The sequence below is a fragment of the Phaethon lepturus genome, unplaced genomic scaffold, assembly GCF_000687285.1.
Source record: "Phaethon lepturus isolate BGI_N335 unplaced genomic scaffold, ASM68728v1 scaffold13908, whole genome shotgun sequence".
NCBI lineage: Eukaryota > Metazoa > Chordata > Aves > Phaethontiformes > Phaethontidae > Phaethon > Phaethon lepturus.
Genome location: NW_010556986.1, coordinates 7,984 through 28,993, shown reverse-complemented (window position 1 = coordinate 28,993; position 21,010 = coordinate 7,984). Strand labels below are relative to the sequence as shown.

The following is a 21,010-nucleotide window of genomic DNA, read 5'->3' as shown; positions in this document are numbered from 1 at the left end:
CAGGAATGCTCAGCCCAGGACAGGCAGGAAGAGGAAATCGGGAACAGTTTCAGCAGCAAGAAAGCTTAATTTGCCTCAAGTCATTCTGAAACTGGGTCCTCTGTGACTGCTTGTTGTATTTTGTATCTTTTGGGAGTCAAGAGCTACTAGAGAGATGATCTGAATAAATGTCTAAGCCTGAGACACTTGCAGTCCATTTAAAAATCTAAACTAGGTCACTTTAATTTGGCCTCTGGTCTTTAGGTTCCTTTTGGTTTTTAAGGCAATGTAACATAAATTCAATCCAAAAGGAGAAGGGGCAAAAAGTAGTAGTTCTTGCTCTCTTGTTTGCTGTCTCCATTTGTGAATGGAGACGTATTCTTAGCAGTCTCCATAACCTTTTTAATACTTAATCCAGAAGAGGTCCTTTGCCACTGGTTCTCCTTTACACTGAGAAAAAATGCTTAGTGCTGACCCCCAAAGCTGAGCCCTGCTCATAGACAAGCAGCGGTGCTGCCATTGAAGGGAATGGAGGAAACTCCTCCAAAGGAGGCTTGTGACAGAGTGAATTTTCCATTCCTCTGAGGTCTCTGGGATTTTCACAAGGCTGTCTGACTCACAGCGAGGTGCTTTCCAGTTAGTTTAGTTTTGGAGCCCAGGCCATATCACATCTGGCAGTAGCATAGTTGACAATAAAAGGTACTAAAGACTTCTTCATTAAAAAGTCTCTCATGTGGGAACTAAACTGGATAGCAATTCCCTCTTCTGCAGGGACAGTGACCAGAAAGTGTTCCATGCTGCAGTTAGGTATTACTTATAAAAATTTGTCTGGGAATGTCAGAAAGGTGTAATCTTACACTACAGGACATTTTATTGACTGTGGGATTGAGCTATTTCTGGTAAAACGCTTAACTAAAAAGCATATCTCATCACTTCATTGCTGTGTGCAAAGTATAGGCTGTAAAAACCACATGTGCACAGAAACACTGGGTTTGGAACAGCATTGGTGTGAATAGGAGCACTTTTGGCAAAAATAAAAGCAGAAAAAGAAGCTCTATTCCCACCACTTCTGGGATCTTTCCTGTTATGGCACAGTTCTGTCCCGTGTCCCCCCCACCCCAAATAGGCTTAAAACTTAGAAAAGTAATTAAATACTATGATCAGGGGTTGGGAGTTGAATTCTCAATTGCAAACTCTCTTCTTTAAGTATGCTGCAAAATCAAACTGGGTTAATATATGCTAGCTAACCTCAAGTTTAATATATGCAGAACTGGTACTCTTTCAAATTGAGTTAAATGGTTATTGTTAAACCCAAAGAGGTAAAGCTACTGGGGCCTCCCAGGGTGGGCTGTCAAGAGCCAGTGCAGAGAGCCTGAGACCTTGTGAATTTTTACTGCGGGTTTTCTGTGGATTCCTTGCAGTCGTTATCCCGTCTTTCACATACTCCCATACTCATCTTTACATGTCATGGATTCCCTGTAAGGGTCTATGAGAGGATGAGTAAATCTGCTTGGATTTATAAGGTCTACCTTTAAAAAAAAAAAAAAAAAAGAGACACACATCAACTTTAAAAGCAAGGCAGCTTTACAGTTCATGGTATAATGTGCAAGTATTGTGGCTATGAGTCACAGTTTGTGTAGGGTTTTTAACTAGTTTCCTCTCTTTTCTGTGCTCTTAAAACCATCCCAATTCTTTTCAGATATAAGGGTCAGACTGAACTGGTAGGATAGTGGTAGTTTCAGAGGCACCCTCCCCTCTACGGTTACCACCCTGTTCAACATCCACTGATAGCGAAAGCAATGTTGCAAGAACTTCTGGCATTTTCAGATGGACCAGTGCTGTATCCAGTGTGGTGTATCCTCAGGACACCATATGGTTGCCATCACCCAACCAAATCAATAGTGAAATTATACAGCCATTTCCTCTACAAATTTGTAAACTTTCATACACGTCCTCTTCAAACTGACAGAGGAAACCAAAAACAGATATGCCAAGACCTGATTCTCATTTACACCATGATCCGTGCTATGTGCTTGGCAGTGTTGGGACCTGCTAGGGTAAATGAGAATCAGCCCCAAGGCCAGACGTGCACTGCAGTAAGTTCTTTCCTGCAGAACAGCATCCTTTTGTGTCCAGAGAGCTGATGAAGTTCAGCCCTGGCTGTCTTGAGAATGAAGTTCAAGCTTCACAGGTACCACTTCCCAGTTAGGAGTCACATGCCAAAGGCTGCGATGCTGCTCAGTGCAGGTTCAGTGGCCTGTGTAGGAAATCAGGACAGAAACATCACATCTCTGACAACAGCCAGACAGCCTGAAACAATTATTTTGGAATTTTAAAAAAGTGTAAAATCTGTGGTTTATGAAAGAAAAGCTGTCTCATTGGCTCTGTCAGACCAGGGTTTTGAAAAGTCCAGCTCCTCAGAGGACCTGTACAGCGCAGTCTCTGAAGTTGCATGCGGCTTTTTCAGCCTGCGAAAGCGCGTTTTTGTTTCACAGTCTTTGTATGGCCAAAAGCGTACCTGTAAAGAAGGTCCAGTGTCATCTCATTGACCTGAAATCCCTAAGGGTTGTTCCAAAAAACTAGGTTTGCAAGACGGGACGTGGATTGGATGTACGGGTTTTTACAGTCAAAAAGCCACTTGCTTTCTATCTGCTTCATCTTGAGATCACTAGGTGTGGTTGGATAGTTAGCAGATAAGCTTTTATGCTGTCAGGACATGTTGAACATTGCCAAAAGCAGTGCCGTTAAAGAAAAATGGTACCCCCGGCAGCTTTGGGGAGCTGCCAGCACTTCAGTGGGACGCGGGAAGCTCCTCAGCCTGTATCAGCAATGGTTGTAATGTGGTCCTAGAATCGCAGTGTGAAGATTCAGGCAAGAAGAGATTGAGGCATGACTCCCTGGGAGACCTCTTAGTCATAAACAGAGATGAAAAAATGCCCAGCTGCAGTGTTTGTTTACTGTAAGAAGTCTTCTGAAGCTGCCAGGACAGAGGCGGCTTTGGCATGCCAAGGCGCCTGGCTCTATTTGCCCACTCTGCTCTGGCAGCTGTCTTTGTTAGCTGCAATACTCTAGCACGTAGCTGGTCTCCAAGGCAATGGTAAAGATCAAATCTCCTCATCAAGGCAAATTACAAGAACAGCACATTAAGGTTTTCCTTTGGTATTTTAATCCAGTCTCCTTGGACCTTTTATTCCTGTAAAGTAACAAATAGCACTTCTTTTTGAAAAGATTATCCTTAGTTCATCAGAGATGGATCTCTAAATGAGAGTGGAGCTCCTCTGGACACCTTGAGGAAGTCTTTGTGAGAAGAGAGATGGGAGGTGAGTTAGGGCCTGTCTCGCAGGAGTGGAGTCACGGCAGCCCCACAGATCACATCGTTGCTTTGCAGGGTACATGCTCCAAACCACTGGGAAGGGTCAGAGGCATGGCTTGCCCTTTAGTAGGATGGCAAACAATGTTTACATAGGCAGATGTGCTATATATATGGTAAAAAAACACATTAAATTATGTTAATTATTTTCTAGTAGGTAATGCCTTTGCCCAAGACGTTAGGAAAGGCTTTTGAAAAATACTTACCCGTACCGAAGTACAGCAGCTAAGAGGGTAAGAAAGATCATGAGGAATTGATTTGACAAATAAGTAACCTCAGGGGTAGGAGGAAAGACAGCTCATGCTGAGAGTGCGGAGCCTTGGCGCGTTTGGAAATCCATTCCTTTGTGTCCTGTGTCACTCGGGTATCCCTCAAATGCATGCACATGTCCTCTAAACATTCCCCATAGCACTGGTAATATTTTCCTCCATCACGGGCATGCTGCAAGGATTAATTCCTTTGTGTTTCTTTCAAATGCACAGAAATGGAGGAGGAGCTCTGCAGATTGCCTATAGCTAGGCGGCATACTGCTCCCCGCGGAAGCGTCCGCTGCTGCGTGCGGCTTTGCTGATGGGACTTGCGTTGCAAAAGCCAAAGCAAACTATATTGCCAGTTCTAATAATTTAAAAGCCAAGAGTCTGGCTCATGAAATGATGATAGTTTAAAAAAAAAACCACCTAAAAAGACTTTTGAATAGTGTGTTTTCTCTCTGTTTAATGAAACGTCCTGGTATGCAGTGACGATATTTTCTTTATGTCCTTTAACGATGAGAGTTAGAAACAATTATTTTATTTTTTTTAAATTAAAGTGAAGATGCCCACAGGTTGTCACCTAGGTAGTAGAGACTTTGAGAAGCAAACCACGTGTCATGGGACTCGGGCTGAAGCTGCAGGAGCAGCCAGTTAGGGAATATTCTAACACGATGGAACAGGATTTCCATTGCCAGTTGACTGTGGGGGTTAGAGATACATGAGGCTCCAAAGCTTAATCCTTGTTAGAGCCCTGACAACACTGATCTTATGTAAGAAGCCTTAAAATCTTTATTGCGGTTCCATGTGTCGTTGAGTCCAGAAGCAGATCAGCAGGCACTGAAATAGCCAGCAGAGTAAAAAGATTCAGTGAGGAAATTCATTCTATAGGGGCACCTTATTTCTAAATATTTACAACTCTGGTAAATTATATTCTAATTATATAGTGCCCAGAATGTTTTATGGTGGCAAGGTCTTAATAAATGTGATTATTATCAGAAGTTTAGCAAGTAGCAGCTTCAGACTTTATCCCCAGGAAAAAATGTGTTTCTGTATCCCAACTAATTAAATTAAGGTAATACATTTGTGGCTGGATTTTTAGTATCTATATCTATATTTATCTATCTGTCTATCTCATCTGGCTTCAATATCACCAAACTGTAGAGATGATCAAAAGCAAAATGAGAATGGTAAAGCTAGGGTCTTACTTGAAATATTGTCTTTCCAGGCTGATATTTTTCCAGTCATTCTGCCAGCAGTCTCAGGTCTGCATCGTCTATTTAAATTGTCATCTCATCTAAGTGCAAATCTTGGCCCAAGCCAAGGCCATCTGTTGTTGGGTAATAGTTGTGATTTATTCTGCTTCTGGTTGACATTCATGCTCATGGGCCAGATGCTGACTTGTAAGATTTGGTTTTTCTCATTGTCAGTTTTATACCATGTGTTAATATCACAAACAGTGTTTTAATTTTAGATATTTTGGTCTAGTGTTTAAAATTAGGGATGAGTAATAGCATCACACCCCCTTCCAGGATGCAATTCAGCATACTTCAGAACAGGATAGGACAGGAGAAAATATTTTATGTGTTAGAAATACATTCAGTGTTTCTACATGTTTAATTTCTTCCTAATTACTAATCCGTGTGCTCATTTATGTTGCATATAAATAATTAGGTATTGCTTTCAAATAAAAGTTGTGGACTATTTGAAGACTTCTAGGCTCAAGGATGTTGTAGGTAGCTAAACTGTAGGAAAAATTTTTATGATACTCTGCAGCAAACCCGCTGCTACCTTTGCAATAGGATTGATTGTCAGAACAACACTCCCGCATATAAAAGATAACAATTATTAAGATGACGGATAAATTTCCCTAATTCCAGATTTTTTAAAATGGCTCTTTGTAGCAGAGATGGGCAGTATCCAACTTCCAGACAGTCTGTGCATCTTGCACATTAGCTCTTTGTAGCAGTTCGGACTTAGAGAGCTGACTGGCTTTTTATGTGTCTGTCTTCTCCAAAGTTGCTGTTGAAACACTGAGGGGTTGTGCGGCTACTCCAAAGCGTGTTTGGATACACAAATGCGAGTGGAAATTACTTCATTGCCTCACTACCTGCTGTGGGAGCAGAAGGCTCTGGGTCTTCCCTCTCACACTGTTCAAAGTGCTCCAGTAAAACAGAGGAGTAGCAGGTGAACTGATACGTGAACCCCTTGGCTGTGTAGTTTTAGGAGACGTTTCGGAGTCCAGAAAGTAAGGGAGGGTGAATTTTAACGTCTTGGGTAGCAGAGTGGCTTCATTGAAAATGGTTCCCTATGCAACTTGTTTCAGATCCAATGAGTTGATCATGTCAGGTTGTGTGTAGAGGGATTGCTAGGAACAGTGCATGTATAGTAAGTGTCAAAGTTTTTATCCTATCGGTTTCTGTCTCTAACAGGATTTTGTGTGGCTGAGCAGGATGTGTTGGGCCTGCCATGATTTGTGTAGAATCAGTTCACTTCATTAGGTTAGATTGGATTATAATATTGGCATTTTATATATCTGCCTTCCTTCCTTATAGTCCTTTGATTTTGAGTGACTGACTAGAAAACAATGGTCCGTTTGTTTCTCTGAGTCAGAGAAAGAAGACTGTCTGGGTGGGATTTAATACAGCTTTGGGGGTTTGGATGTTGGTAGCCCAGTCTGAACTAGACCTCATTCTTCTGATAGTCACTGGAGAGCAGCAGGCTTCGCTGGAGCTCCTGTCATCTCCAGTGCCATCTTAGTGTAGAGTGAAATACCTGCTGGAGTTGTCCACTTCAGTTGACTGATCTACCAGAAAATGACTTAGTGTTTTTGTTTTAAGCCAGAACTATGAGGAAGGAGAGCAGATAGTGGTGAGCTGCTCATTTCTTCTTTGCAGCTCTTGAAACGTCATTCACAGAAGTATAAAATTAGTTGCAATTAAATCTAACTCCTGGTATTTAAAAAAAAAATGGTTTCTAGGTGAGGCGGAACTAAGAAAGGTGAATTTTGCATCTCATTGTTGATGCAACATTTAGAATAAATTATTGTTTTCCAGCAGATCAGTTTGGTGGAATGTGAACCTGCCCAGCAGTATTAGTGCATAGTTTGGCTGCGTTGTAGTCATGGAAATGAAATTTGTTAACTGCAGAGTCAGTCTGAGCCAAGCCTTTGAATTTAACCATGATGTAGGAGATGCAGAGCTTGTAAAGGCCAAGTCTGAGGTGTTTGCACTGCCTCTGTAGTCACCACAGGACCCTTATGAGAAGTTGGTACTGCCAGTGTCTGCCCTGTGGACTGCAGAAGGACAATCATAAGATCATCAAAACAGGTAGAGAAAACCTCTGGTGGTGCCTAGCCCAGCTCCTCCTTGAAGTGGAACTGTCGCCAAGTGTGCATAAGGGCAGCCATGGCTTTCTATAGCTGGATCTTGGAAACCTCCAAAGAGAGAGATCCCCTAGCACTGTGCTGACCTGTTCCAGGATTGCACCACGCTCTGGGTGAAAAACTGTTTCTGAATGTCCAATCTGAACCTCCCCTGGTGCAGCCAAAAAGGTAATATATGATAGAGGAGGTACCTGAGGAATTTTCATTATTTTGTTGCTATCTGGAAATTTGGCATTTCTGTCATGATACTGCTGTTTATTTCTGTAGAGGTACTCTGATTGTAAAGTCTTTGTGATAGTTCTTAATACATTTTATACATATAGTAAGTAAAGGTGCCATTATAAGCAAAACTAAGCCATCATCAGTTAATGTACCAATCTTCAGATATGTTAGCAAAAACATAGTAGTTACCTGTAATGATTCACAGGTGATCATCTGTGCATTACTTGTGTTCTCCTCGGTGATGTTGTGGACTCTCAGAAGCATTAAAAAAAAAGAAAAAAACAGGATAAACATTTTTAAAGCAATGTTAAAAATAGTTGTCAAATCATGGACATTGTTACAAAATGTGGTTTTAATGGACATCTTATCTTTGGCTTGTTCCCTTGGGAACACTGAATTTCAAGAACAGTTTTTCTGTGAAGTTCATTGTCTTCCTGAGTGTTGTCTTAATCTCAGTGGTTCAAAAATTAAATTGAAATTACATATGTAGTCTGAGAATTATACCAGAGTGGTTTTATAATTTTGGTACCAAGATGTTTTTAATTACAGTCATTTATTGAAGTAATGTTTTCTTCTTATGGTCAGTCATTTGGGTTTTTTGGGGGATTTTTTGGTGGGGAAAAGAGAGTGTGCTATTTCTGCAATGTATCTACAGAATACCCTGATATATTTAACACTTAACTTTGTGTGTAACTCAGTTCTCTGAATCTTAGACAGAGCAGTGTAGTGTTTAGATATTAAAATGGGGAAAATACAGTTACCCTGACATTAAGAAGTTAACAACTGTGTCCTGAAGGAAGTCTAATGCAAAAAAGATAACCTTGGCTAAAAGCACGAGATGTTTGTGTGCCTGTTCTTACCCTTAACCAGGGAGGTGACAAGCTGCATGTAAAGTTTCAGAGTGCTGGGTTTGTAAAATATTGTGGGAGTTTTACAAATGGGAAAGCATAAAATAAGACGAGAGCATTAAACTTGTTCCTGCTTTTTAACCGTGGGATATAGATGTCTGGATCTTGAAAAGTGAAATGCAGGTGTTCGGACCTGATTTTAGGACAGTTGCAAAAACTTCTTAATGAGTTGGTCTCTGCATGTTTGACATGGTGGCACCTGCCGGCTTTCGTTCTTCTCAGAGACACTGGGAATGAATTTGGCATTGCTGGGATTGGGAGAGAGGCAAACACAGGGGCTGGGAAAATCTCATAGAATTATAGAATAGCTTGAGTTGGAGAGGACCTTTAAAGGCCATCTAGTCCAGCCTCCCTGCAGTGGGTAGGGACATCTTCAACTCGATCAGGTTGCTCAGAGCCCCATCCAACCTGACCTTGAATGTTTCCAGGGATGGGGCATCTACCACCTCTCTGGGCAACCTCTCCAAAATAAACCTCTCCATTAATTCTTTGGGGCCTGGAAAAGTTACTTAGTGATCGGCAGGTTTTTGTTTCGCTTAGAGCCTGAGTTGTCAGTTATATAAACACAGTCTTTTGCTCCTAATTACTAAGAGAGAGCAAATATACTTCCCTCAAAGCGCCCACTGTGTACTGAGATGGTGCAGTGAAGCAACCTTCTGTCAGGGAAGCTAAGCTTTGAAAGGCATGGTCCCTCATCCTTAGTGGTCTTTCTTTGGTCCATCAAGATCAGCCTAGTACAACAATATGGGAGATGCCTGCACTGATTCTTTATGTTCTGTTACTTCTGTTGATAAGGAAAGGACCGTATTTTTCCAGGCTGCAAGTTGAGCAATTCAAGTTCAGCAATAGTTAGCAAAATCCTGTGTTTTTCTGTGCAGGTAAGGTCCACATCCAGAACATCTCCTGCAGATGCAGCTTCCACTGCTAAAACCCAGGGTACTTAGCTTGAACATTGCTGTCTTACAGCAGCACCCAGCCACCTCACAGCTGAGATAAGCTATTAAAGCCCAGCTTTGCCATCAAACTTCCCTGGTAGGTTTTGTCAGCAGAGCTCATATTTCCACCCTGTCACAACCCTGACTGATACAGTCCTACTAAAAGGCACGTGATGTAGAGCTTGACATAGATATAGCAAGATGACATTTATATATAAAGCAGACAGCACTGCAAGTAAAGGCTCCAATTCAGCAAAGCCCTTAACCACATGTTTAAACATCATTGAAGTCAAGTTAAATTACTTTAATCATATACATAAGTACTCTGTTGAACAAGGGCCTAATAGTAGTTTCCATCTCTTTCCACATGATCAAGGCTTTTTCATATTCTGCTGCATGCAATAGGGATTTCTTCTCGGTTACACAGCATGAGCAATTGCTGTGACTTTTGGAAGACTCCCTCAACAGTTTGAATTTGCTAAGCTGTCGTAAATAGTTTATGTGGAATGCCTGTAAGACAGAATGGAAAGGAATTTTCCCAGGTCTGTACTTCCAGGGTAGATATAACACATCTTTTCCCCTGTTTTCCAGGACCACCTGTTATTGCCAGCCACCACACATAACAAGACCAGAAGACCAAAGATGTCTATAGTGTTGCCAGCTGTAAACATCAATGGTAAGTCCAAAACATGAAAGAGAGCAATAGGAGAATAATTTCAGAGAGATGTGCCTGACTTGTACGTGGAAGCCAAACCTAGATCAAATGTTTGTTGTTACAGCTTTGAAAAAGAAGTCAAACTGGTCATTACTGGGCCTTAGTTGCCAAGGTCCTTGCTGGAGCTGGGGTGCTGGCAAATCACCAGAACCTGGTCACCGAGACTGTAACGAGAGGCTGCGTGCCTTGGCCAGCAGTTCTGCAGTATCTCATTCTGGCTTCTCCAAGGACTTGGGGTGGTGCTCTCCAGTCCCCGTGACTTAGACACAGCTGATTAAGGGTGACTTGAATGTGATCTAGCTTCTCTAACTCAGTGGCTACAAAGATCCCATCGAGTGCAGAAACTCCTTGGCCTTACTGGTTTGTTAGGGTGCTGACTGCCTTCCATCGGCTTCCTCAGCTGTTTACCACTGTTATACAACACTCAGTGTGAGTGGGACCTCTCAGCAGTACATGGTCAGGATAATAATAATCATGTTACAGTGCTACAGGACAGCAAATAAACCAGCTTTGCCCTAAGGGCACAGGCTTATTAGTGAACAGAAGTGTTCTTGATCTCCATTTTAGTCCCACATGGGAGACAGGACTTGAACTGTATAAATATATTGTTAATTCATATGGTGAGGAACTGCCAAGTTAGGACATGTTTGGGGCACAGGGTTACTGTCACAGTCATTAAACACATCGTGAACCCTGTAACAGTATAAACTTTACATTCTGAGTATCTGTGCACCATAATACTTTTTAAAAACTTACATGTTTTACAGTACAAGTGAATCATAAACCCAAATGTTTTCATTATTCAAGCATGCCAAAAACATTATCTGATGATGTGAATTTCCATAAATGAAGAAAAAAAAAATCAGTTCAGGCTTTCAACATTTTGATAGTTACATTTTCCCATGCAGTACAATAAGTTGAGTGTGATAATCTATAACCAGCTAGCTTAGGGGAATTTTTATTAGATGTATCAGAATTATTTTCGGCATTTATCTGTCTGAAACTCCCTTTTCATGTCCATTACAAAAATCCTTTTCTGGCTGATCTGAATTATCACGTGCAAATGGGCACTTTATCACTTGGAGAACAAACAGTATTTCTAAATTACAAAGTATTTCTTCTTTACATGTTACTGAGTCGTGTTTTACTTGAAATAGCTTTTCAGTTGTTGGAGTAAATATAATTTGGAAAATACACATCAGAACCCAGTGACAAATCTTATCCTTCATTAATGATGAAACATTGTGAAATTATAGTTACTTGAGTTCATTGGGATTTTTCTTCAGAACATCAGCATAATCCAGGAAATAAAAAAATGTCCAGGGATTTGGGCAGAGATGTTGAAACAGATGAGATGCAAGGATAGCATTAAGTAAACAACAGCATCAAACATTTGCTTCCTCTGTGACACTCAGCCAGCTATTAGGAAAAAAATTGTAAGACACACAAGAGCCCATAGGTAACCTGGCTTGATTTTTAATTTTATTAGTAGTAGATTACCTGGAGGAGATGATTCCCTAAAAATTTCTGCCTGGAGAAGAACCCATTTCTCTCCTCTGAGAGCATTGTTCCTCCTCCACCCTATTTTGCCTCCGCAGGGACTGAGCATGTCCTGAAAAAGCATCTGGAAGTTAGCTGACAACAAAGCTTTCCTCCCAGCTGTCTGCTGTTCTTTTAAGCCCACCTTAATTCTTTGTCCACCTGCAGAGAGTTGGCTGCTAGAAGAGGCTGGGTCTCCCTGGGAGGAATTGGCAAGAGTTTCAGTGAAGGAACTCGTCCCCTCCTGTCTTTTCTCGTGCCTCAGCCAGATCTCTGTGGAAGAAGAGAAACCTTTTCCACTGCCACTTACTTGCCTTTTTGCTACCACAACCCTGGCAGAGGAGATGAAGGGAATGCAAGTGAAGTGGCCTTTGCTTTGAAACTTCTTCACTTGCTTTCTTCTGCAGGATCTTTATTAGTCTGTGTACTAAAGTTTACCCATGACAGCATTTCCAAACATGAAACGGCTTGCAGTTGAGTAGAGAACCCTTTGAACTGCTTGGAGAGTCTTTGCCCAGCAGGACTGTCATCCTTTTCTGATTGCACTTTGATTGCTTGACTGTCTTCTGAGCTCCGCTAGCGAGACTGCCTTTAGCTGGCTTTAGCCATTCCCACTGCTGGCTGCCGGGACAGAGAACAGGTACGGACAAAGATTAGGAAGTACAATGAGTTCAGTCACTCTCCTGCATGACTCTGTGTGGAGATTAATGACATGGCTCTGCAAGATTGGTCTGGCAGTTTTCGAAAGTGTACAAAGCAGAATGAGGTTTACAATTTGAAGAATTTTTCTTGGAGGGAAGACTTGGGGTAAAGCTGGCCAGTGGCAGTGCTAGTGCTTTGCAGCTAATGGCAAATCTCAACAGAAAATTTTGTAGTGGACAGGTACATGTATGTGTGCATCCAATACGATGGAAGTTTAAGAGAACAATATTGTATGAAGCAATAACAGTACATTATTCATTTTCAAGATAAAAACTTGATAAAAACTAATCAGTTGTTATATGCTGGAAAAGTCTAAAAATGGCCATTACCTTGTAACTTTCTCCTGTGTGCTCCTTCTCCTGCACGTGCACAGAAACATGTTTAATATGTTAACATATGCTAAATATGTTTAAGCATTTTTTTTTAAGCATAGTCACTTGTTACATGTTAGTACATGTTAATTCCGCCCCTCTTACCAATTCCTCTTTCCCCGCTCTGTTCTAAACCCCTGTCCAAGCTTGCTGGGCCAACCCTCCCAGTTCACAGCCAGTACTTGCTGCCAGCTCCTCCATTTCTGCCTGGCCAGATGCTCTCGCAGCCCTTTACCCTTCTCCCATTTCCCTGCTGGCTGCAGTTTTGACCTGCCTCTGCCCAATGACAAAGCCCCATCATTTGTGGACACAAAGTAGTACCTACAGAAAATCTGCCTGATGGGACCTAAGGACCTTAGGGTTGGTAAGCGTGCAAGGAAAAAAGCAGTACTGGGTAGTCCTAATCCCACTGTACATGGTTTTGGGAGCACCATTCGTGTGCCTTTACGGAGAAGTTATTCCAAGCAGAAATATCTTGCAGTTTCTCATGGGAATGAAAGCCAACTGCAATTTACAGTTAAACTCCGGCTTTTGTTTTTAAGCAAGTCATGTTTGTTATGCTGGATTGCAGCTATTATTTTAGAAATCTAACTATGCACTTGAGACCAGTTAAGTCTCCAGTAGATTTCATTCCTAAATTTGCTTTTATTGTAATTCAGAGTCTTGTTGGCTCATTACAGCAATTCCAAATTGACATATAGGCGGTGCCTTTCTTGAAGTTTAAATGAAAACATCTGCCATTAGCCTTATATTTACTTAACTGCTGTAAAAAATGCAGTGGTTTATAACATTGATCTTTGGATGAAAATAATCAATAGAGTACAGCATAGCTAAGCTACTCTTCCTACCCAAAGCACAAGCCTTTTGTCTCTGCAGGACGCCTGCAGCTCTGCGGCGCAGCACACACCAGCAGTAGTCCTGTCCTTGCAACACACAAAAATGAGAACATATGTACAGTCACTCAGTGCAGGAGATGGCATTCAACGCTTAGCCGAAGTAGCCTCTTTGACTAATGCATTTCTCCTTAGGATTAGATTCGATATTCTCACAGTTTACACTTTTTCTTGGTAGGAGCAGCTGTAAATGTCTGTGCAGGTGTGTACTCACCGTGAGTACTGGTGGCCTTAGCAGCAGCACAAAGATGAAAAAGGCCTTTTTTTATTTGTAGGATGCCTGTGCAAAACAATTCCCTGTGCAAAACAGTTCCCTGTACGTGAAAGTCATCCCATTATTTGCTCTCTTTAAACTTAGGGTTGGTGTCTGTACTCTCAGCCAAACAAAAGTGAGAGACCTGATGGTGAACATGAGATCTGAGGCTTATTTTCTGGGAATTCACAGCCGTGACAGAGAGGTTTGAATTTTTTACAAATATTCTGGATAGGTCCTTAGTCTAATGTCATACAATGGGACTTGTCTTCAGTCTGCCTTTGAGGTTGTTTGTGTCTGACTCTATAACTTGCATGTTCCTGGTTCTTAAGGAGCCCTGTTCTTTTAAGGGTTGGGGTTTTTTTTCATGAAACACAACAGCAAAATAGTCTCCCAAAGGCAGATATTTACTGTGAACAGGATGGTGAGTTTTGCAAAGTTCATGTGTTCTGTTGTGTTGGCCAGCTTCTTCCGCCACTTCCCTCAGCCTTCCTTCCTAGCATCCATCATCCTACTGATGTAACAGACTTCAAAAGTGCTCTGAAATAATATGCATTCTAATTAAAATGGTCAATAACAAATCTAGTGGTCAGGCTTTTTGATCAAAACTGGAGGGATTTCTGCCATCAAGCAGCATGATTATTTGCATGCAACTACAAAGAACATTCTTTCAACTGACAGCCACATGCAAAAGCCGCTCACAGATGTCCAAGGCTGGTAGCAAACTGTCTGTGAAAAATCCATAAGGCAAACAGAACCCACAAAGGCTGAGAAGGAAAATAAAAAAAAAAAAAAGCTCTTAGGGAAGTGACAATGTTCTGTAAGTTCCCATGTCTTGGGGTTGAATAAATAAAGTCTCCAACTTCCTCTGCCTTTCAGGGTCAAGCAAACAAAAGATGCCATTTCCGTCTTTCAGAGCAAGAAGCAGAATTCCCGGTCAGTCATTGAATGAGGAAGGTCTAAAACAATACATACCACTTACAGCAGCTGACTTCCCTGAAGGTTGCTGCATAATATTTTGGGTAGCCTTCTCTCTCACTTTGGATGGTTTCCAGGAGGCTGATGGCCCCAGCTATCTCTAGCTGTTGTTTGGTTCATTCTTCTCTTCATGCTTAGAAGCCAAGTCTTAGTCCCTGTGGCTCCCTCACAGCCACTGTCCTTGGCCCCAGACTGAGAAGCTCACATCACTCTAGTAGGTACAGAGGACACATCTCTTAGGTACGCAAGTATGATCTGTAGAGATACTTTCCTCATTGTTTCTGCTTTTGTATCTGGACTTAGCAGAAAGTGCTGAGCACTCAGCGCAGCCTTACAGGCCGTAGTGTATGAGCAGAAGTCTCCGGGAGTTGTGTATGTATCTGTGTGATGAAAGATGGGATAGCTGCTAAGGTTTTTTAAGAAGGTCACTGAGAATCCTTCAAAGCCTCAAGACCTCTAAACCAGGATGTAAGAAAATATGTCTGAGGATGTCTCCATGCTGTAAGTTTACAGGCCATTTTGAAAATGCCACCCTTCTGCTGCTTGAGCTGCCAATTGAGTAATAAAAGTAGTTTAGTGAAGCCTGACCAGGGAAAAATCAGAGCCATGGTGAGCTCTCGGTTAGACCTCACTGCAACAGTTGATTACTGAGCCTGGACTGAGAAACAAGGAGAGTCTGCTAACTCCTGTGTGCAGTCGTGGACAAGCAGCACATCGAGTTACTGTGGTTCTGCTGTCGTTAGGATGGTTTGCTAATTTCACAGATGTACTTCAGCTCTCGTGCTGATGTAAAGCTGTGCTGTAAAGGTCAGGATAGAAATCACAGCAGAACGTATTTTATAAAGGAATTTTAATGACAGAATTTAGTCATATTGTAAGAGGCTGCTATTCTCACTCCTGTTCCCTTTTCAGAGTGATGTAAAAGCGCAGTTTATCAAAACAGAGTACTCCCCAAACTTTCCTACATTTCTTTGAATATCAAAATTGATCATAGCCTAGATTCAACCTTAAAAAGAAGTTTTCAACAGATTTTCTTGTCTTTGAGAGGCTTTGCTCTCCCTAACTATTGTCTGTTAATATATGTTGTCTTTGACAGGAAGGAGGAGATTAAATTATTCAAAACAGTATGAAAGAAATCATTCAAGAATCTGTGCACAAAAGTAATGGAATCTGTGTCACTTAAGTTCATGTTTATTTAGTTAGACAGGAAACGATCAAGAAATGAAATCATAAAAGCTTATTCCCCAGTGACTTTTCATAACAAGCTGTTTACCTAAATTGCTAAATGAGTAACCTATTTTTATGTATTCAAAAGAACAGGAAGAGGATTTCAGAGAATCTTCTGCGCCTTTTTGCCCCTTCATTAGTACGAAAAAGAGTATCTCTTGGGTTTTGTGTGATAAAGCAGGCCAAGCCCCAGTGTGACTGCTCTTCTCTGTTATAGACAGGATAAATGCTACAGATGGCATTTTCTTGGGAGCACACTGTTCATGAAGGGGGCAGAGAATGAGTCATAAATTAATTGGACTTCGTACTTAAGTATTTCCAATGCCAGTATCGAGTTTTTACACCAGATTGGTTTTTTCCATATAAAAGACACACTTCTATAAAATCCAGAAAGTAGAAGAAAAAAGAAAGGCGTGACATAAGCTGCCGGCATGGGTGCCAGTATGGAGTTGCAGAAGGAGCCCAGTTCGGTTTAGAACTGAACGAGTATGCTTCTCGCTGCAGAGACCCTGTCTTCTAGATGTTCATTAACTCTGAATGCTGATACTGCCGTGTAGGTATGCTCTCCCACCAAGCTGTACAGAGAGCACCGTGCCGAGAGCTGTGCTGCAAAGCAAAGAGAAAACTTTCATCCCCATCTGTGAGATTACTGTTGCCATCTCGGCTGCGTTGAACTGCATGTGTGCAGCACGTCGTAATTCTAGCCTTGAGCCCAGCTGATCTGCTTTAATATATTTTCAGATGTTGTAAATTCAAGACTACATAATTCCTCCTACTGTTAAATTATAGGTGGCAAACACAGTTTTATGTTTGTGATACACAGGCCAACTCTGGTTACTGGTAGCTCTTTATTTCTGCAGTGATCTGAAACGTAATTATCCATAATGACCTCACCCTGTAAAAACATAAAAAATTGCAACAGCACTGGTAGAGGAGGTTCACATTTATGAGTTCTGTCTTGAGAACATCACTGGAGTAAACCTAGAGATTAGTAAAAACACAGCAGTCCAGGACAGTCTTTTTCAGTGTTTGGATTGCAGTCTCTAAGGAGACTGCCGCCAGCGGGGCCGGGAGGCCTTTGCTGCCTTCTCATATCCCAGGTCGAAGTCCTCCGCACCGCAGTTTTCCTCACCCGCCTTGTCCAGCCCACCTTACCTCTGGTGCTTCCTCATGTGCTTCCTGGGTGTCCTCCAGGCTTGATCCTTTGCAGCAGGGTTGCTGTAGGAAAGCGATTGAAAAATACATCCTGAGCACCTGAAGAACATTCTCAATTTCAGCCATCCACCACTTCATTGTAAATCATCTGCCTCCATCCTGTCTTACTCTGTAGTAGCCCTGGGTGAAAAGACCATGGCATATCCCAGTACAGCACAAATGCCTTCTGGGTGAATGTGGATGAAGAAATGATTGCCAGCCTGAGCTGCCCCTCGCCGTGAGGAGGGAGGCACCTCTGTTTGAGAGCAGGATTCATACATTAAAGCTCTAAATTTGCTGTAGCTGGGAAACAGAAATCTTTGAAACGGACGTGTCACTTCTTTTATTAGTGTGCTATGCTCAGATAGGCACTTGGCAGCATCTGTGTATGTTGTGGGTTTTTTTTAATTAACTGGTAAATGCATTGAATTGGAGAAGCTCACATGGAGGAAAGTGCTCACCACATGCAGACAGAAGCTTCACAGAGATGATATTAAAAATACTACGAGCAAGAGCTGATCGCAGTATCTAAATAAATGAGGTAATTTTATGTATCCAAGTGAGACAGGTGGAAAATTCAGCTCACTCCTTGGATACCATCCAACCTATAAAGACATTTCAACTGTAAGTGAATACAGGCTCACACCAGCCTTCACTCTTAAATCAGTGAGATGCTAACGCTAGGAAACAAGTGATATTGGGTGATAGAGAAGGTGCATGTCAATGAAAAAGTGATGCTGCCTCTTGAAAAAAATGAAGTCAAATAGTTAAATTTTAATTTTATCAGTAAGTGCCTACAAATTGAAATAGTGAAGTACATACTACAGTTCAAAGGTAAGGGCTAAATAACAATAGGAAAACATATTAAAAGAAAAACCAGTAGGGTAAAATGCTGGCAAATGGTATGAAGACTGATTAAAGATTAAAAGCTCTGTGCAAAAGTCTTTAAAAGGACCCTAAAAAATCCAACAGACTTAAGTAACACATTAAAGTAGATTCATAGAAGTAAGAAGCTCTCTCTTAAACAATAGACATTGAAGCCAATAGAAAAAAGAGCACAATTTCTGGCAGACTAAATGTCAAACCGTAGGAAGTCAAGCCAGAAAAAGATATTGAGGAACAGTGCCTGAGGCATAAAAAAAAATAATAAAAGCATTTTTCAGAGGATGCCTGCCAGGGAGTCTCTAAGTGCCTGTAGAGAATCAAGGTGTGAAAGAGCACTTAAAGTTGAAGTCAGCGCTGTTGACGGAAAGAGCAAAAAGTTCTTGTGCTGGTGTTAACCACTAAAGCTATATAGTTATCAGGAGAATGGCAAGTGACAAATGAGGCAAACTTTTTTAAAGTAGCCTCAGGAACTGTAAAAAATCAAGTCTTACTTTTGCACAAGCTGGCTGAATCTGTCAGAGTTGAGCATGCCCGGGGCCATGCGATAGATTGGGAAGAGCTAGCACAGCTTCTGCAGAGCAAAGGCCTACTTTAGTGCCTTAGAGGATTAGCGAGTGTGAGGATAAGGGCAGTCTTTTCAGCCCAATAACATACCTGAGTGTTCAAAAACTTGGAAGAAAGTAGTTCTTCAGAAACTGCTAAAAGAAAGGAAGTTTTTGCGAGGCAAGAGGGCTCACTTGTGGATTGGTATCTCCTTGAAAGGTATAAATGAAAAGTGGAAACAGATGGTCACATTTTGCAATGAAGGTGATGTTACCAGTAGACTCCCATGCAGGTCTGTGCTGGGGTCACTGCCCCTGCGTCTCCAGGCACAGGCTGGGAGATCTTGGGAAGCAGTGAAATTCTGATCAGCAGGTGAAACTTGGTGTGAAATAATGCAAAAGAATTTACGTGGGAAAAGTGTTCCTGACCAAACATACAGTGGCAGATAAGCGAGCTGCAGAGGAGCCACTGCGCATCCTTCCTCAGAGAGGGAGTAGAAAACAAAGCATGGACCATCTTTACAGCCCTGCTGAATCCCCATCTTCAATACTATGCATTTTTGGTCATAGATGTTTATAGATATATAAAACAATGAAAGATGCAGGAGAAAAAGCAACAGGAATGACCAAGGAGTGTTACAGCTTCCCTACCACAGTGACTGTTGAATTTGACAGCAAGGGCTGAGGGAAGGGTTATGACAGAACCTGAAGAACCATGAATGGTGTAGATAAGGTGTCTGGGAAGCAGTTACTTACTATTTCATGTATCACTGAAAGTACATGCTTGCCCTGACTTTTGCTGCTGCCGCTGGTCACTGTTAGAGGCAGAAGAACGTGCTGGATGGGACTTTGCTGCCAGGACGTTGCTCTTCTGCCTGTGCAGAACAGCCATCCTTAGGCAGTACCAAGGCTAGAAAAGGAGAGTGGCCAGTCCCCCAGCCCAGCGGGAAAAGGAGGAGCTTGCTAGCATTTAAAACCAAAGATAGCATTGGGCCAGAAAGGTTTTCCAGCTCTAAGAGTGTCTGTAGGATGCTAGACCCATGGCGGGGACCAAAGGGAGCGTGCCCATGGCTCGCAGACCCTCCCTGCTGCACTCAGAGGGAGCAGTCCCCTACGTGCTGTCCTGGGACAAGCCCTCCACCCCTTGTTCTTTAGGAATGCCTTTTTAGGCTACTCTCCTGTGTATAGTTATTTGCCTTGTAAGTGGGTATGTCTGGATTTGCAGGCTGTGTGAGGAGTTTGTTTATATTACTTGTGCCTCCCAAGCAGACATGGGATGGTTCTGCCCGACAGAGTTGCTCTCTTTCCAGCCTCTGTCCTTCACTCTCAAGAGAGTTTTCTGTGCAGCAGAACTGCTTTGCCCCTTGTCTTTGTTTTCTCCTCTTTTTTTTTTTTTTTCTTCTTCCTTGTCATTAGCATTGCCACAGCTGGTTTGGTTTCAAATATGGCCATCCTGCAGCAACGATACCCTGCCAACAACACACATATGCACAGCCAGCACTGTCAAAAATGTCTCAGTATTTCTGAGAAATACTGTACCTGAGGGAGCTTTAAATGATGAGCCTGGGAGGGTCAACACTGGTGATTCCGATCTTTTCTTGAGATGACCATTGGCTCCCTCTCCAAAACAAGAGCAATCACAGTAGATCCACACTGGGCTCTCTCCTCTGTAGCGAATGTTCTTTCTCTTTGAGGGAAGTGTCTGTGCAGCATGAAAGAAGATTGGAAAGGAAGGTGGGATATCGGGTGGAAGATGGTCCCTGGGAAGAACCATCCCTTTCCCTGAGAACTCCTAGCCTGGACCAGGTGCTGCAAAAGCACATCTGGCACAGATCTGCCACTGACCACGTTCCCCACAGGCACTGGCCTTTTCCAGAAAGTCACATAGTGGTGTAAGCTAAGGGCACGTTGTGCTCCTCGTGCACAGACAGTGCCGATCTCTCCCGTGGCTCTGTTATTTCCTCAGGAGGCCACAGAGAACTTGTTTCCTCTGATTTTCTTGCCTCGTGCCTGTATATATCCCCCTTGGATAGCCCCCAGCACCAAGGCTCCAACAGCTTAGACATGGGGAGAGACGCTGTGTCCTTGCTGTCGCTCGTGGCTTGTCGAAGTGACTTTGATTATGTGGATCCAGTGTTTCTGACGATGGCCCCTGCTCCTGTGTGCCTATAGACCCAGCAGCCTGGGTCGCTGTTTGAGAGGTGCCAGGGGACCTGGAGAACTGAAATGCCCAGGATCTCACTTAACCCGTGTCAGGGACTGCGGGCAACTGAGTCCACAGAGGTGAGACCATTGCAGCCGGTTTGTTTGGAAATAGTTCCAAGCAAGAATTTGCTTTTTAAAAGAGAAGATATTTGGGTCACAACAGAACTTTCTCCCTTGCCTCAAAGAATCCTGTCTAACAAGCAAATCTGTAAATGTTTTAGGAACCCTGCTGCGTTGTTGCAGGGAGTGTATTTTTAGTCTTTGTAGCTGTTACAGTAACACTGCTTCATTTATATACTTATTTGGTAATGTATACCAACCCTTCAGATGGAAACGTTGTCCAGATGTGCTGGGTAGGACAGTCAGGGCTGCTCAGTGAGTGACAGAGCGGAGAAAGCCCCCCAAATTATGTCTGGGGACAGCTGCAGCCCTTCAGCAGGCCAGCCCCGGAGCTGGGCG

The 21,010-nt window shown here is 42.4% G+C and overlaps 1 protein-coding gene across 1 annotated transcript in view; it reads left to right on the top strand.

The window, feature by feature from the left end:
- The window catches only part of ATF6 (activating transcription factor 6), a 77,728-nt gene that overhangs the window by 50,423 nt on the left and 6,295 nt on the right, over positions 1 to 21,010 (top strand). Inside the window, exon 13 of the mRNA XM_010292628.1 lies at positions 9,639 to 9,723. Within this exon, the coding sequence (XP_010290930.1) occupies positions 9,639 to 9,723 (85 nt within the window). The remainder of the gene's footprint in view (positions 1 to 9,638; positions 9,724 to 21,010) is intronic.